General features: G+C 35.3%; 1 protein-coding gene across 11 annotated transcripts in view; it reads left to right on the forward strand.

Annotated features, from left to right (window-relative positions):
- Nucleotides 1-15,900, forward strand: part of MCTP1 (multiple C2 and transmembrane domain containing 1) — a 596,961-nt gene that overhangs the window by 371,022 nt on the left and 210,039 nt on the right. For 7 of the 11 annotated variants that reach the window (XM_034959770.3, XM_034959771.3, XM_034959769.3 and 4 more), the window contains one exon: nt 15,230-15,400. In XM_034959770.3, coding sequence (XP_034815661.1) covers nt 15,230-15,400 — 171 coding nt within the window. Of the gene's footprint in view, nt 1-4,205; nt 4,266-15,229; nt 15,401-15,900 lie in introns of all 11 variants that reach the window. The other 4 variants (XM_014344845.4, XM_063604381.1, XM_063604382.1 and 1 more) reach the window with 1 other exon arrangement.

A 15,900-nucleotide genomic window follows, 5' to 3' on the forward strand; every position in this document is an offset into this window, starting at 1 on the left:
TGTGTTTTAACCTAGAATAATGAATTTACCAATGGGTAAAGGTGAGATAATAATAAACTTATGTGCTTTCAATAAATTACTTCAATTATATGAGAAATATTATCGCAATGATATAAAAACATACACATTGCAATTCATATTCTCGACAATAACAGTTTAGAATTGTTTTTCTTTCAGAGAAGTTCATCCTTTGAATAATATAATACAGACTACTGTGGTGGTGTCTGATTATCATATCTTCTGTTACTTGACAGCTTATATCTTTTTTTGATAATACATCTTTTTATAAAGATTTTATTATAACCACTTAGCATAATTTTAATGAACTATAAAACACTTTATTCATTGGTTGAATGAAGCAATTTTTAATAAGACTTTTGGCAAGGAGATCGTTAATTTAAACTAGAGAACACTTTCAACTCCGTAAGTCTGCAGGGCGTAGTAGTTAAACCTGACACCTTGGATGACACATTAAAAATGCATCAGCAAAAACTCTAAGTGCTTTAATTTAACTAACGGTGGAGAAACAGATTAACACATCTTTAAGTATCTCACACAGTCAGCTAGACATGATGAAAAAAAGTCATTATTTAGCAACTATCAAGTTCTTTCCACAAAAAAATTATATCCTGATAATAAATAGGCAATTTTTTTTAAAGCGGCAAAAATGAAAACTCTTGGTCATAGACTTTCTCAACTATGAGTGACCAAAATGGCTTTTCTTGGGTGCCATATTTCTAGTCATTATGCATATGTCTTTGAAAAAAAGTACATGCTCGGTGTTTTTGAAGTAAACATAAAATTATTTTAAAAGATTTTTACTTTGCCATTGTCTGTACTCCCAAATCTGTATTATTTGGAAATGTTATAAAATCAACCTCATAAGCAAGACTTCTGAGATTCCAAAATGCAACAATGAACAAATGGTAAATAGCAGTGAGTATTTCTATTATCAAAGAATATATTTTGACCCCACCTAACCAAAGTCCTGAAATTTGTAGTAAGTTTATTTAAAAGAGATATTATAATGTCAGTAGATATTTCGTTAGCCCCACAAAATACATGGAGCCATAATTAAATTTTATGTTGAGATGGTTTTTCCTTGCTATTTTGACAATATTTCCCCAAAGGCATAAAATATAATTTTTGTGTATTGTAATTCATAGCTACAGGGATTTGCTGTGACAATGGCATTACATTTATTTGAGTGCTCTTGTTGGCTTTTCTAAATGTTGTGGGTTCTTCTGGAGTAGGTCTGGATGAGTTGGTACAAAGTGAAGGGACAAAATGTAATCTCAGTGAGAGGATGGATTCCACAATGCTTGTGTTTCAGGTCTAGGATGTTTATTGTGTGGTTGTTGGGTGGCCTTCACATTGGTGGCATGTGTTACCAAGTGAGTCGGCCAGTTTCATAGGATTCTTCCTGGACCGATTAAAAGGGGAGACCTAATATAACTGGGTTCCAGGATAGCAGAACTAAGGGCTGCTGTGCAGATTACATGGCCTTTTAATTTAACAAGAAAGATAGATGGAAGGGTGAATGAATGGATGGATGGATAGACAAACAGTTAGTTATTAAATTGAGTGGAACTGGGAGGAGATTTGTTGGTCTTAAGGGACCCTAAATGTATACAGTGAAACGATTTATAATTTTGTCAGGATCCTGGCTCCAAAGCCCTGGTTAACGTAACAATTGATAAGCTTAGTCAATATCATGAGGCATCTTTATTGTTAGGATGGAAGCATCCAAGAGCCATTGTTTTGATGAACAGTGATTGCAATCTGACCAGGAAAGTTTATGTAAATGATTTGTTTGTGTATTTATTTATTTTTTAATCTCTTAAGTGGCCAAAATTGTATTGATAAAGGAAAATGAGTTCCTATGAAAGCATGCTTTTGTAATCAGGAATACTAGCTGACTTGACTCTTAGATTTGAATATCAGGCTTCACAATTTCAAATCAATTTGTGAAAGTTTTGAGTTTGTAATAGTATGTGTTATGTTTAAAGCTCTGTACACATTATGACTAATTTTTAAATATCACTTTTAATAAAAGCTTGTTGTCTAATTGTTATTCCATCTGATGAAAAAGTCTTTTAAGACTTCTATGATTTATGTAGAAGGCTGAAAAAAATCACATTATATGCATTTGTTAGAAAAAAATAAACTGTCCTTTAGTTATATTTCCCTGTGAAAAAAACATTTCTTTTCTAGATTTTTTACTCTAAAATCTGGTTAATATTTAGATTCATAATTAGATTTTTTTATCTTTGAGGAGAAATTTTCTTAGTGCGTATTAGATTTTTAGAGGCAAAAACAGAAACAAATAAGATATTCCCAATGCATCTTACTACTCTTATAAATTAGAAATCTTGGTAGAAACAGTTTAACAATTCATCTTTCAGAATAACTTTAATAATTTTGCATTATCAATTGATATTTCTGTTTTTTGTTCTGTTTCCCTTTGCTGGTACTTTATACTTTTAGCAATTTTAAAATGTCACTTTGGCCGGGCGCAGTGGCTCACGCCTGTAATCCCAGCACTTTGGGAGGCCTAGGCGGGCGGATCACGAGGTCAGGAGATCGAGACCATTCTGGCTAACACAGTGAAACCCCATCTCTACTAAAAAATACAAATAATTAGCCGGGCGTGGTGGCAGGCACCTGTAGTCCCAGCTACTTGGGAGGCTGAGGCAGGAGAATGGCATGAACCCGGGAGGTGGAGCTTGCAGTGAGCCGAGATCACGCCACTGCACTCCAGCCTGGGCGACAGAGCAAGACTCTGTCTCAAAAAAAAAAAAAAAAAAAAACAGAAAAAAGCAGTCACTTTGCCTCACTTAGCCTCTTGTCTTGATGAAGACTGAAGTGTAACTAAATATCTACAATTATGCTTTAAGATAAGTTTTCTCTGGAATTCATGAATAGTTTATGCTATTTTTCTTGTTCTCCGTAATACAATCACCACTTCTGTTTAGGACTCATTCTGTAATGCCAGGTGCCTTATTATTGTGGTTGTGGTTGTTGTTATTGTTATTATCATTAGACTCTAGTGAAAGGAAGGCTTTGGCTGGTCTGTTGTAAATGGCACAGGGTCCACAAGAAAATTAAATTGTTTCCTCTGAAATAAAGGCCTAAATCTACATGAGAATATGGGTTGTAAAATGAAATATAAATTTTAGCTGATGGATGACAGAAGTAATTAAACATGGCATGAAAAGCACAGCCTGGGGACTTCAATGCATCTAAATGTGGCCAATATTTTTATTTCTCAAATTTTAAAAGAGAAACCAAAGTCCTAAATCTTGATCATTAAAATTCCCACCTCGCCTCCAAAATCTTAATTGCTGACACAAAATCATAGAATAATCAAGGAAGCTGCAAAAGTGCTTCCTCTTTATCACAGTGTCAACTATTGATACTTTCCCATAACTGTCAATCAGTTTCCTGAAACTTTATCATAACTGACACCTAGAGACAGAATGCAAAGCTTTAACATTTAAGGGAAGACTGTAATTTAGATATTCTATTTAAAAATGGATAGCTATTTTTTTATTTCCCAAAGTTGAATTGGTTTCCTTTATAAAAGTCTGAGGATTAAGTAATAAACTATTCTACTTGAATCCATTGCATTGCTTTTAGTCCGATAGCCAACTCTCTCAGTATTCATTCCTTTTTAAAATTATTGTCAGCGAACTTCAGTTAACTAAGTCACTTATTATGTTTGTTAATTGTATTATAAAATTTGGAATTTTTTGTAGAAATGTAAACCAAATTTGACTAGGTGCATGTTTATAAATAAGACTTCTGCGATCATTCTTTAAAAATGCTCTGAAGTTCAATGGTTAACATAATTGTTTTGTTAAAAGGAATAAATATCTGCTTTACTTTAAAATATTAAAATATGCTTGAACAGTCTACTTTCTATAATAAACCATCAGACTCTAAAATATATTAATGAATACTTAAGAATAAAAAGGTAAGTGGACTCTTAAAAAATTACAGAAATAATCCTCTCTAAACTTTACTACCACAAAAATTTTAATTTACTCAAGGGAAGAAAACTCACAGTTTCTAAATATCCCAAGTATCTTGAGGATATATAATATTTGATTTTTTATTTGCTTTGATTTTATTTGTTTGTGTTTACAATACTAATTATTCTCAAAAACATCTCAAAATGTAGCTAAATATTTGTTTGTTTTTAGGAACTTTCAGAAAATGAAGTGGTTGGATCTTATTTCTCTGTGAAGTCTCTCTTTTGGAGGGTAATGTCTAAATCCTTTTTGTTAATATTCTTGATTTTTGGTTTTGGATAGCAATTTTGAAAGTTACATGGCAACTAAGAGTTTCACTTTTTAAGATAGGCTTCCAGATAGAGGTATTCATTTGCCTTCTTTATTATCTTCTAAGTCATCTAGGTAACTCATTTTTATTTCTACACTTGTAAAAATTAAGAACTTCATAAATTGAACATATTTCTTTGAAGTCATTTTATGAAACCAAGTTTATTCCAAATTCTGAGAAGCTAGAGTCCCAGGCACTCTCCAGGAATATAACGGTGCCATCTGGAAGGTCCATGAAGGCTCTTTCTTTCCTCTCTTGTAAAATGAGATTAGAATTTTCTGCTCCATTTCTGCTTGAGAAAAATATTTACTTCTGTTACAGTGATCTATACTATAACTCTGTCCTAGATATATACTGATCAGTGCTCTTTCTTTGAAAAGAAATCCTATAATTTAGAAAACAGCAACTCTTTTGATTTAAATAAAGACAAAATGATGATTCACAGATAATTTGTTTTAAATGTCATTGCAATTTAACTTACTCTTTGATGATTAAAGCATAATGACCATCCATTTTTTTCTCTGCTCTAATTCTGCATTATGCACAGCACAATTTATTACTAATGCACTCACTGCTTTACCTTTAAGAATGTTCCTCTTTCTTTGAAAATTCACACTTGGTATATGCTTAATGTAACAATAGATATTACAATGAAAATGCTACACTCTTAGGGCTTGTCCATTTTCCTTTCTTGACTCGCAAACTTTTCATTATTGAAAACTACGTTTTTTCTTTAGAATTTTAATATTTGTTGTAGTGTCTCTTAAGTAGAAAGGCAGGTACCAGATTAAGTCATGTATTGACCAGTGAGCAAGTACACGCCACATTTATTCATCCTTACCAGCTCGAATGCACACGCACTTTTTTTTTTTTTGCAGCTTTTTATTGTTGTGAGCTTATTTTAGTAATTATACCCTTTTCATTTCTACTGTATGGCTGCCTTCACTGAAGTTACTCTGTACTTTGCTGAAATAATAATTCCTCTTATATGTTCATGCATTGTCCAGGAACACACAGGATGAGTGCTTTTAAATTGTTCCATGACTTTAAATGGATAATGGCTTTATCCAAAAATTATTTCACTGGCCGGGCCTGGTGGCTCACGCCTGTAATCCCAGCACTTTGGGAGGCTGAGGCGGGCAGATCACCTGAGGTCAGGAGTTGGAGACCAGCCTGACTAACATGGCAAAGCCCCGTCTCTACTAAATACAAAAAATTAGCCAGGCATGGTGGCGCATGCATGTAATCCCAGCTACTCAGGAGGCTGAGGCAGGAGAATTGCTTGAACTCAGGAGAAGGAGGTTGTAGTGGGCTGAGATTGTGCCATTGCACACCAGCCTGGGCAAAAAGAGCAAAACTCCATTTCAAAAAAAAAAGGGGGGGAATATACATGGCACACTTCTTTGAGAGTAGAATTTGGGGGGTGTTCTGGGTTAAGTTTGTTCTATGTGCAGCAAATGTGCACACTGGTCATTGTGAATGAAGATTTGTCACCAGGGCGAACTTCATAATTAATACTTTTTCAAGTGTTTCCCTTTCAAGTGGTTCTCTCAAGATCTTCTTTGCTACTTCCAAGTTTTCCTCTTATCAGTACTTTCCATTTGGTTGTGTTCATCCTCAAATATTCTTTAATAACCTTTCTCAATCTCTTGAACTCTTTGATCCTAGAATAACAAATGTGCAAGTTTAAAAATAAACAAACTTTCTTGTATCCACGGTGCGATGGTAATGTCTTCTCTGGGCCTATGACAATGAAGAGTTGACAAATGAATTGAGTCATATATCCATAACCTTTAGGGGTCATCTGTTTTACCAATGAGGAAAGTAAGGCCCATCACACTGATATCATTGCCTTGAGGTACCCAGATGGCATGATCAGAGGCAATATTTCTCTCTCTCTGAATGCCATACAAATAAATGTTTTGAAGAACTTACAGCAGTAGAGTCCCTCTTTGAGTTTATGATGAATAAAAATACCTTGTATAAATAAAGCTGTTCCTTAGCCTGCTATTTTTAATTGACACCCTTTCAAATTCTTCTTGCATTATTTGACCCTTTTCTTCAGCAGCTATGTTAGCCACCAATGGATGGATGTGTTTAAGAGCCATGAGATTGCTATGTCTGATGTGCCATTTACAAAATCAGAAAATCAGTGACCAAGTCTACTTTGGTTGAGTATTATCTTCCATAGTCACATTCAAAGGTCACTCTGGTAACTAACTGACCCCACTGCTCTTTACCCAAGCAATATTGTTATTCTGATGAGCTTTTAGAGGAGATGTGTATGAAAGGAGGTTACCCAGGGACATTTTCAGATATGCAAAATATCTAAGTAGATAAAATATTTCATGAAGAGTATACATGTGCTTTGTGGGTTAAGCAGGATGTGATTTAAAATAAATTCCTATCAAGATTTATACAGATCAATACATGTGTCCAAGAGATAACAACTGATTTACACTGAATGAAACTACATCCTAGTAAAAACTTGCTCAGCTGGAACATCAGTGCTACTTGCTGTATCTTAATTTTCCTGGAAGAAAAGACTGTGTACAGGGATGGTCTAATTGTCTGAAAACATAACATTTGTTATTCATCAAAACACTATCTTAGGATAAAAAAAATTAAGCAGTGGATATGACAATTACCATGTTTCTCATGAAAACAATAAAAATTATGTGAATCAGATTAAGTAAAAATTATATTAAAGACTAACTTCCCACTTAAAGGTGGTAACTTAGTGCAGTGTGTTCAAATATTTAGCATGCTTAAGTTTCTTTTTAGTTATCTCCATTGAGTGGACTTACAGACTCTGATAAAAGAGTTAATTGAACAAACCACCTTACAAGAACATTGCAGTGAATCAAAGAGAAATTTAAATATTTTTTAAGTGGAAAAGTCTGGAACATGCCAAGATACTTCATATAAAAATCAAGAAAAGGGTCACAATGGGCAAAGAAGAGTACATAGAAAAATACAAAGCAATTTAGAAGTTATATCAGAGTACCGCCTTCTGGTCAGGTCAAGCAAAAGTGTGTCTGAAGGAAGATTGAAGGTTAAGGAGAAGAGTTTTTGACTTTTTATTATTTATTTATTTATTTATTTATTTATTTTGAGACGGAGTCTCTCTCTGTCGCCCGGGCTGGAGTGCAGTGGCGCGGTCTTGGCTCACTGTAAGCTTCGCCTCCCGGGTTCATGCCATTCTCCTACTTCAGCCTCCCGAGTAGCTGGGACTACAAGCGCCCGCCACCAAGCCCGGCTAGTTTTTTTGTATTGTTAGTAGAGACGGGGTTTCATGTGTTAGCCAGGATGGTCTCGATCTCCTGACCTTGTGATCTGCCCGCCTCGGCCTCCCAAAGTGCTGGGATTACAGGCGTGAGCCACCGCGCCTGGTCGAGTTATTGGCTTTTTAAAACAAGAATGGAATCCTGTGCTGAAGCACTTACATGCTAAACAACTCAACCATAGGTAACATCCACCCAAGATGAGTTCAGGAATTATCTCCATTTTTAAGTATGATGTTATTTATACTCAAAAATAGGTGTAACTTTTAATTAACAGTCTCAAAAAAAAAAAAAAAAACAGGTCTCTGTAAGGCAGGCCCAAGACTATTATTCCTTTCCCATATTATTGCTAGAAATTTGTAGATTATTTCAGTAAGCCAAAAAGATTACAATATATGTGATGATTTTCTATTTGTATGTATTTTCGAACAAACATAGTAAAAGCTTTGAAATTTTGTTGGACCACGATTAAAGTTAGAGAGGCTAGTTAAAACATCTTAAGTAAACATAAAGAACTTCCTGGCACCATAAATTGTATCAAGAAGCAATGGAAATACAAAAGAAAGTTTAAGGATTAAAAACCAGCAGAATTTCGCTAAGGATTATGGTGCCAGTAAATCATCTTCTAAGAAAAAAAGGATCAAAGCTTTATTATAAGATGAGACACTTCAGACTGGGCTGGACAAAGCACTGGGAGAGTTTTCTGTAAAAGCAATCCTACTTTGAGAGGATGGGTGGATGGCAGAACAAATGCACTTGTTGGACTTCATCATCCAGGTGCAATTCGCTGGAATAAACTCAGCAGGAAAAGCAAAAGATAGAACAGGCCTTTGCCTGGGATTGAGCTAATTGCTCCACACTCGTCTTTGCAGCACAAAACAGTCATTCTAGGCTGTCATTATCTCTTCTTTGTAGTGTCTCGGGGATCATTTGATTAAATAAAAGCACATGCACCCTGTGCTGAAAATAGAAGAAAGAGCTGATTCCACACATGGCTTATTGTAAACACATAAGCAATGTCTTTCACTCCCCGTTTCAGTGTCTGGGTCTCATTTGGAAAGATTAGGTTGTACACAGGTAATAAAATCCAGGATAACAAAAGCCAAGGATTATTTGTACTTATCAGGGAAGGGGATTGGTTTAACTGTGTTCCCTTAGTCTCATATTAAGTCTAAATCGATTTTTTTATTTTGATCTATTTTTAAATCACAACGAGAAAAATAAAATATCTCATTTTTAGTGATCCACCTTTTCAAGGAATGGAATTACTAAACTTTTTAAACTAAATCTGGAATATAGAAATGCTCCCAATTTATATGCTAGATTCTATGACTTCACCACCTTACTGGTAGACATTAAACTATAATTTATTATAGGGTAAAGTGAATAACATATGCTAGGGTTATTACCACCCACCTACTCTTACTTCCTCTAATCCCTCGATTAGCCTTTCTCGATAATCTATAACCAAGGATATATTTCACCTAAGTGACAGGCAAAGTATTTTGAAAACTCCTATACCAATTAATTTCTTTTGTTGTACCATGAATTTCTTAGTCTCTGTCAAAAAAAGGGAAATATAGGTGGGGGGGAATCATTGATTAGGTCTTAGCAACTCTAGACTCAAATCTCAGCCTTGCCAATCTCTAGTCATTTGGCTTTGAGTGGGGTACTTATCTTCTCTATGCCTCAGTTTATTTTCCTTAAAATAAGATTCCTGTCATGAAAAACACTGGGGTGTGAAAACAGCAGCATGTAATAGCTGCACAATAAATGTTCCTTTCTTTCCATGTGATTTAACCCACCTTTCTGACTGCCCTAATCCAGTCTTCTCTGTTGATGTTATTAAGGCTGATGACTCTAATCTCATCATAATACTATTGTTAAGAAACTTTCTTTAACTGCTCCAGAAGACCTGTAATATAAACTTTCAGTCCCACCGTGATAATTTCCCCCCAGGAGTTCCTGTTCAGCTATATCTTTCTTAATCCATCTCTTGCTACTCTTGGTCTTGGTAGTGAAGGGATCTTTGGGTTACTTTTTCGTGGCAAAGGCAGAAAAGGGAGGTGTCATGTGGGACAAAATTTCCCTATTAGTTTAGAGATACTTCTTTAATCATTGCAAAAGATTTACATGTGGGATGCAAGGTTAATATGATCTTAGTTTTTGCCTATTCATATCACATTTATTTTTCTGAAAGCTTATCACTATTCTGACATTTTGAAGCAGCAGACTTGGAAACAATTATTCTTTCCATGATTTCTCTTGCTGTAGTTATTTTCTCTGATGCACCTATTAACAAAAACCTGAAATCACTTAATTAGGCTCTATTACCATATAATCTCTGGGCTTCATTTCCTTGACCACTGCAGCATCATTCTACTAAAGAAAATAGTGGCTGGAAATTTAGAGTTGCATTGACATTTATCTTCATTGTGCTATAAGACATTTTCTGACAGTGACTTGAGAAGCAAATACAAATTTTCTCAAATAATGTTTTCTGAAGAGTAATTCAAACTGCTGATCAAAATGAGGGGTTGAGAATGGTACAAAGCTTCCCCGTACAGCTCTGATCATTCATTTCCATCCAGACGTGCGGCAGGCCAGCTGTCCTGGGCTTCTGCAGAGCAGAGCTTCAGAATCCTTATTGCAAAAATGTACAAGTAAGTTCAACCATTCAGCTCATTTATTTTTTTCTGAGCTTGCATGAGCTGGGATTTCTGAGAGCCAACTTACTGTACTGAAAACCCATTCCCTATACTAACCTATTTTGTAGATATGAAAAGGAATTGTAATCTTAATTTTTTTTCAAGGAATAATGTAACTAACACTTTCTTTACATTGCCAGCTCATTTGTTCTAAAATCTTACTAAAGATACATGTTATGGACTAATTGCTTCAGACTTTGAAATCTGTATTGTTACCTGGTGTCTTGATATTCTTTATTAATTATGAACTTGGATGAATATTCCTTATGAAAGTGGATCTAAAACTTTGGATGTATGAGAATCACATGGGGCACATACTGAAATACAGATAGGGTTCTACTTCATAAGAACTGAATCACATCTCAGAGAATCACGCAATTTCAGTAAATTGACTGCTAGAATTTGAGAACAACTACCTTACAAGTTCAAAGATTATTCCTTCCTTTTAAGGGCTTTGGTTTTGTTCTTTGCTTTGAAGAACAAGGTTGGTTTTTTCCTTTTTATTCTTCCTGCCTTTTTTCTTGTCCTCCTCAAGAAGAGTTCTAATTCAACAAGGACCTAGTTGAGAGCATTACCTTAGAAAACTAAGTACCAGCCACAATATGCAAATTTTATTGAGTGATACCTTGGATTTGTTTAATACTCCTTGCCCTTTAGGTGCTCAATAAGTGATTTTGGTGGACTATCAACACTTCAATAAATATGTGTTATTTAGATATATTTATGAGAAAAAAATAATAAAGGAAGAAAAGAAGCACAGCTTTTCATAATTATTCAGTAGGGTCCTCCTTCTCTTTTTAAATACTCCAAATATCTAGACCAATATGCTTCCCTAATCAGTAAATGTAGAAGCAGGACTAAAAAAGGACTTTAAATAGCATAAATAATATTCACGTTAATGTCTACAATTGTATTAATAGTTATTAGAACAAAGAGAAGCCAGTGTGCATGCACCACATAACTTTCAAAGCAAGAATTCTCACACTTGAGTGTGTATCAGAATCACCTGGCAGGCTGGTTAAACCAGAATGCCTGGCTCCACTCCCAGAGTTTCTGATGCTGTTAGTCTAGATGGGGTCAGAGGATTTGAGTTTCTAAAAAGTTCCCAGGTGACATCAATGCCACTGGTCTGTGGACCACATATTTGAGAGATTTGCTATACAGAGGAAGCAAACTTTTTAAACAGAGCAGCAAGTGACTCACAAGTTACCTTGGAGAGCATCAGAATTTCATAGTTTGCAAAGTTTCTTTTTGCCGTGGTATTCTGCCCATCCCCACTCCTTCAATGAGCTCCCCAGAACTTTGATTCTGAAAATAAGTAAAAGTAATAAATGACTATCTTGAGCAAGCTAAATCTTCATTGTTTATGGAGTGTACTTCTTTCTCTGTAGGCCCCTGAACACACAACCTCCCTCCACCCGTAGATACACACAGAAAAGTGTTGTTAGTACACTTGGGGCCCTGAAGTACAGTCTTGAAAAATCGAACATAAGAAAACTGAGTCCCAGAGAGGGAGAAACATGCCCAAACATATAGCCAGAAATTGCTAGGAAGATGTGAGTGAACATTTATGTTACATGCTTATCTTTTCTGCTATTGGTAGCCTATGTTTATATCTTTTACCTTTACCTGTAATTTTATTTCAAGTCTCACTTCTTCACGCATAGACTAAATATTTAACAGTTTCATGACTATGCAGTTGCTCAATAAAATCTACAATTGAATTATGAATTTCTTTGTAGAAAAGTACCATTTTGAACAAAAATTATTGAAGAAGAAAACATCACTTAAAAAATATCTGAATAGAATATATTTGAAACTTTTTAAATTTCTTCTTCTTAGCCTTATGTGCAGGTCCCCATAATTACCACACCCATTAGCCCTGTTGTTATGAAGAAATGTTCTCCTTCTTCCTTCCACTTAGCTCCCCAAGTTGTTTTGGAAATGTTCTTCTGGGTTATAGAAAAGCATCTCACAGCAACTAATGGCAGTAGGTAAAGTCTCTACTATGTTCATTTTATTTCTGTGAAAGCATAAAGGACCCCATGGAAAATGGAATCTTTTCTCCTCCTGTGAGCTTTACATGAGAACATGAACTTGCCTTACCGGGTGAAAATGGCTTTTCTCCCCCTCACTCTGTAAGCCAAGTTCATGTTCTCATGTTAAAAATAAACAAACAAACAAAAAAACCAGAAAACAAAATGAAAGGAGGAGCAAGCAAGGAAGGCGCTATTTTAGACATGGCACTGTTAAAGAAACTTACTTCACATTGCTAATTGAAGACACTGTGTAAACTAGCTTGTACCCAGCTACTATTTGACTGCTTCTAGAGAGCACATAGAAAAATGGCATTAAGTGTATTCTTCAACAAGCTGAAATATTATAAACACATATGGTCATATAATAGAAAAGTAAAAGACAATTTCATGAATTAGCCATGTGCTTGCCACTTAAGTGGAGAGTACCCTTTGGAAACATTTTGTTTAAATCATACTTACCTTTTAACCTATGAGAGAATCTCCACCCTAAACACTTGTATTGGGGAAGCTCAGGAATAAAGATGAGAAATATTGGGGTTCTAGTCATATATCTACCATTTATGAGCACAACCACTCTGAGTTCCATCAGTAAAATGGGGCTAAGAAGTCTTGCCTTCTGACCTCATGGGGTTTTCGTGGGAACCAAACGTTGTAATGTAGATATGTACACTTTTAAATTCTAAAGCTCTATATAAGTTGGCAGCTATTAACTCCTTGATCTTTGCTAAAATAATTACTTCTTCTTGCTTGCTACAACATTTGTTTTCTTTGCTTCCTTCTTTGCTACTCATATTCCTTAAAAAAGTTTCCAATCCAAAGTTTAAAACCCAATTCTCTAGAGTCTGCTGTTAGAGGCAGTCTCAACAGCAGCAGAAGTGGTTAAACCAAAGAGTCATACACCAAAATCTACAGCTGGATTATATAATAATAAGTTGCATGAAATCTTAGAACTAAAACAAAGACCTTGGGCATAACTGGGCGCAACAAATTCTAAACAATTACTTTCATCTGAGAAGTCCTCTGTTCAACAAAATCCAATGTGGAAATCCAATATAGAGAACAGACAGGAGCAGAGGGGCTCCAGCTGAAGTGGGCATGGAGTTCTGCAGAACTTGCAGGTGCTCCATGAATTCTCCATTACACTTCAGAACACATTTGAATGCTGCTCTTGAAGCTCACAGGGATGAAGAGTATGTAGACAAAAGCCTGCGTTGATATTCACAGGGCAGAGCCACCAGGCAAAGTTCAAAATGTGCTGTGTTCAACAAGGCAGGAAAATATGCAATGTGATTTTGAAAGATTTTCATTGAAATGTTCAAATATTAGAAGTATTATCTTTTGAAGAATGTAGTTTTCATTTTCCTAATAGAAGCACTCTGAAATGCACGACTTTTGATGATGATGATAAAAATACCTATGGCGTTGCTCTGGTATGGAAAAAGGTAGGAAGTCAAAGTGGGAGGCAGAGTTATGTAAAATAGACTGTAACTTTGTAACATTAACGTAGAGGGGATCAGATAGAAAGTAGTGCTAATCTGTAATTTAGAAGTGTACTTTGAGGTTGAGAGGAATGTTGAATTTCTTTATGAAATGACTGTGAGTAGGAAAAACACATTTGATAATATGAAAGAAACTATTTTTACAGTACTGCTTGATGCTGAATCCAGATTGAAAATGTTTTCACATTTAGTTACTTTCTATGGCTTGTTTTATGTCCTTTTTAGTTTAAAGAGATTATGTGGCCATTTTTAGTAGACTTGCAAATTTTAATAAAAGTCTAAGCCAGGTGTGGTGGCTTATGCCTGTAATCCTAGCACTTTGGGAGGCTGAGGCAGGAGGATCACTTGGAGCTAGGAGTTCAAAGCTGCAGTGAGCTATGATCATGCCACTGCACTCCAGCCTGGTCAACCAAGCAAGACCCTTTCTCTAAAAACAAAACAAACAAACAAAAATAAAAAATAAAAATTAGCTGGGTGCAGTGGTGCATGCCTGTTGTCCCAGCTACTTGGGAGGATCACTTGAGCCCAGGAGTTTGAGGTTACAGTGAGCTATGACCATACCCCTGCACTCCAGCCTGGGTGACAGAGCAAGACTCTGTTTCTAAAAAGAAAAAAAAAAAAAGAATAATAAAAGTCATTAAAGAAAATATTCAGATACTAAAATGTAAAATAAATTCAGAAACATACTTGCCAATATAAATCACATGGGTAACTTTAAACATTTTAAATATTTGTGATGAAAGTTTTAGATATAAGCAAGACATCTTAGATGGGCTTATTGATTTTGTTTTCTATTTTGTGGTAACTTAAATTGTCCTTTAGCAATCTGAAGCTCAATAATCTCCAAATGTGGCAAGAAAGTTTTTAAACTATCTGAATAGAACTTGCAACTAATCTTGCAATTAAAAACCACCTGTAAAATATATTTATAACATAAACAGAGATCTTCAAACACCATAAATAGTTTAAAAATTAAATACCACAGTTTGAACGAGGCCTTTGATATTTCTAACATTTATTGTATACATATTTTGGTATAAGCCTATTTGGCACACATGCAAATATTCTCTGATATTCTTGAAGTATCTACATCTTGTAATCTTAAGAATTGAAAAGCTAGACTGTATTTTGAACACTCAACTCTTTTACACAACGAATTTATCATGAAATGATAATTTCATAATTTATTAATTTTATAATTAATTAACAATAATTCATAATTATTTTTAGTTTAAAAAATTATAATTGCCTATCCTTTATTTTTTGAAGAATCATAACAGGAGAAAAGGTAACGCCAAAATGAGGTATTTGGGTTTAAAACACAGTAACCTAACTCAATTTTCATTTGCCAAAAGTTTCAGACCCAAAGTTTACGCCTATCAGACCTACACAGAAAATCGCATCTTTGGAGAGGAATAGTCAGCATCACCTTGATCGAAGGGAGAGACCTCAAGGCCATGGATTCCAACGGGTTGAGCGATCCCTACGTGAAGTTCCGGCTTGGGCATCAGAAGTACAAGAGCAAGGTAACCTTATCTCTATTGTGTTCCTGTCAATATTTGGAAGGCATTGGTTGGTTAATAGCCCTGCTTTAGGAGACGAAACCACTAGATAATGTTTTAAATGCTTAACAAACTCTTTTGAACACCATGTCAGAAAACAAGACCAATAATTGTATAGCATTTTTAAATTTATGTACTAGGTGACCTCCCATAAACTACTTGTCTATGTCCCAATTTCTTCATCTACAACATAGGAATAATAGTTGGAACTTTCTCGTGGCATAGCTCTGTGGATTAAAACAATAACAGCCACCCAGAAAACACATAGTTGATGCCTGGCACATAAAGTACTCAGAGTGTGGCTTTTTTTTTTTTTTTTTTGATGGAGTCTCACTCTGTCACCAGGCTGGAGTGTGGAGTGCAGTGGCATGATCTTGGCTCACTGCAACCTCCGACTCCTGGGTTCAAGCAATTCTCCTCTCTCAGCCTCCCGAGTAGCTGGGACTACAGGTGTGCACCAACAT

This window comes from Pan paniscus, chromosome 4 (assembly GCF_029289425.2).
Source record: "Pan paniscus chromosome 4, NHGRI_mPanPan1-v2.0_pri, whole genome shotgun sequence".
NCBI lineage: Eukaryota > Metazoa > Chordata > Mammalia > Primates > Hominidae > Pan > Pan paniscus.